The sequence below is a fragment of the Lithobates pipiens genome, unplaced genomic scaffold (genome assembly GCF_037356315.1).
Source record: "Lithobates pipiens isolate NorthernLeopardFrog02 unplaced genomic scaffold, aLitPip1_a1.2 Scaffold_1, whole genome shotgun sequence".
NCBI lineage: Eukaryota > Metazoa > Chordata > Amphibia > Anura > Ranidae > Lithobates > Lithobates pipiens.
The window spans coordinates 240,526,935-240,529,628 of record NW_027507685.1 but is presented as its reverse complement, the minus strand read 5'-3'; the positions used below and the strand labels follow the sequence as shown (position 1 = coordinate 240,529,628).

The following is a 2,694-nucleotide window of genomic DNA, read 5'->3' as shown; positions in this document are numbered from 1 at the left end:
TGCAAGGGATCTGGGTCCTGGACACGTGGCTTCTACACCTCTCTACGGTCTCCTTGGCTTGACAAAAAAGGTGGCATAACAACTGGCCACACTTGGAACACATAGTTGAGGAAAGTGGAAAAATAGCGCTGGACCTTAATGTTATTGCTATCCTAAAGTATTGATGTTGATGTACTATAAGTGATCTGGTCCCTGGGCACATGGCTTTACACCCCAGAGTATGTTAGAAGAGTATGAGGGATGAATGTTAGGCAATTATGACCCTACAAAGGTACCATCCCATATAAAACAATTACTGAATAAGAACAAAAATGGGGTGGGACTTTACATGTATCTTGCAGGGTCTAATAAATACACATACCATAAAGGCTTAAAAAATAAACAAATCTTTCATTTACATATAAAAATGGTTAGATTTAGATTTAACTTTTTTAAATCTAACCATTTGTATATGGAAATGAAAGATTTGTTTATTGTATAAGCCTTTTTGGTATGTGTATTTTTTAAACCCTGCAAGATACATGTAAAGTCCCACCCCCTTTTTGTTCTCATTCGGTAATTGATTTACACCCCAGAGGATCTCCACAATCTCCTTGGCTTATAGTGTAATATAACAAAAATTTTAATTGAAGTGCCACACCGCTGCTAAAAGGTCCAGATACGACATCTGTTATGATAAAAGTTAGAGGGATTGTCTCCCTAACTTTAACTAGAGTAAAATCCTATACCGAATCTTACAGCAGTGGTGTGGCACTTCAACTTACAGTTTTGTTACATTACTTCTTGGAACTGAGATCTAGTCACAGCTGACTCTGCTCCTGTTCCATATACTATTACCCCAGTATACATTTATAACACTTTGCTTACTGCATTAACCCCTTCAATTGCCTTCTTGCCGCTGACTTCACATCTTTATTTTTCAAGCTGTAGATAAACGGATTGAGGACAGGTACTGCAGCTGTGTTAAACAAAGAGAACAGTTTGTTGGAGTCCAAGGTGTCAGTTGACTTTGGCCTTAGATACTGGCAGACGAGACTCACGTACAGAATTATAACAACAGTGAGGTGTGACGAACAAGTGTAAAAGGCTTTGCGTCTTCCAGTGCTTGAATGTATCCTAAGTATGGTGGCTATGATGAAGATGTAGGAGATGAAGGTAAGGAGGAAGGGGGTGAAGCTTACTACCAAGAGCCCCTCAATGAATATTATGAGCTTCAATGGGGTGGTGTCACTGCAGGATAGTTTCATGATTGGCAAGATGTCACAGAAGTAATGATTAATCTCATTTGACTTGTAGCACGAGAATCGAGATATTGCCCACATGTGAGGTATAACTTCTACAAAACCCAAAACCCAACAAATGATGGCCAACAGAACACAAACTCTGCTGTTCATGATGATGTGGTAAAGCAAGGGGTTGCAAATGGCAACGTAACGGTCATAACCCATGGCTGCGAGTATAAGGAGCTCGCTGCAAGTCAAAGTAGAAAAGATATACATTTGTGACATGCAGTTGGCAAAAGAAACAGTTTTATCTCCAGACATGTAAGACAAAAGGATTTTATGAAGGGTGATTGTCAGACAAAACACATCAAGGAAGGACAAGTTGCCCAAGAAGAAGTACATTGGGGTGTGAAGACTAGTATCCAGGCAGACCAGGAAGAGGATAGACATGTTACCAGTAACTGTAATCAGATAGATGAACAGAGCAAAAAGGAAAACCAAGGCCTGGAGCCCCGGAGCATCAGTAATGCCTTTGATAATGAAATATTCAATCGGGGTGTGGTTCCACACATCCACATCTTGAGAGGCACCTGACATCTGGAAGAAGAAAACCAACAGACTTTGTGAGTAAAGGCGTATTTATAGAAAACTTTTTTTTTTTTGTCTTGTATAGAACACAGAAGAGTAAGGCTGCGTACACACGGGCGGACTGTCTGTCCAACTTAGTCCGCTGAACCGTGTTTCAGCGGACAATCCGCTTGTGTATGGGCTTCAGCGGATTTTTTCAGCGGACAGTCTGACGGACTTAGTCTTTCGGAATTTCCGTAATTTTGTCCGTCCAAACTTGGTTTCAGCGGACAATCCGCTCGTGAGTGGTCAGAAAGGATTTACACGGCGAAGGTTGCATTGCAGTGTATTGGACGTCGAATTTCTCGTCCCGTCGTACGTGCCGTACACGTCATCGCGCAAGCTTTCGGCGGACTGTCTGTTCATCGTATGTGGTCAAGTCCGTTCATTCAAAAGTTGAACGGACTGTCTGTCGGATTGTCTGACGAACTTAGTTGGCCAGACAATCCGCCCGTGTGTACGCGGCCTTAGACTCCCTATCAATGTGGAGAGGCTCCTGAAACAAGCTGCTTGTGTAAAACTCTTTTTCTTTTCTTTATGAACCATGAGGACATTAAATTTTAAGCTACTTGAGGGCAGGGATTTATATGAAAGTACAGTATGTACTGTAAGTCCAGTCCAAGATATCATTAGCACACCATGTTCAGATAATCAGACATGACACTTTAATATTACCAACAGAAAGCAGTGATGCATCCTGGCCACTAAGGGCCTCTTCCCCCCACTACTACCTGAGGAATAGGACCTTAATGGCCTTGAAATGTTTCTGTTTTCTGTTGGTGACATACAAGTGTCTTGTCTGTTTATCTGAACATGGTGTGTTGGTAATAACTTGGGCTGGACT

The 2,694-nt window shown here is 41.7% G+C and overlaps 1 protein-coding gene across 1 annotated transcript; it reads right to left on the bottom strand.

Moving 5' to 3' along the window:
* Positions 1 to 516: 516 nt before the first annotated feature.
* On the bottom strand, positions 517 to 1,827 carry LOC143996035 (olfactory receptor 6C74-like). Its single transcript, XM_077491237.1, has one exon. The coding sequence runs from the start codon at positions 1,818 to 1,820 to the stop codon at positions 864 to 866; it is 957 nt and encodes a 318-aa protein (XP_077347363.1). The 5' UTR covers positions 1,821 to 1,827; the 3' UTR covers positions 517 to 863.
* Between the last annotated feature and the right edge of the window lie 867 nt (positions 1,828 to 2,694).

Excerpts from the sequence above, each read along its gene's own strand:
- LOC143996035 (XM_077491237.1), bottom strand. The coding sequence starts at position 1,820 with ATGTCAGGTGCCTCTCAAGATGTGGATGTGTGGAACCACACCCCGATT.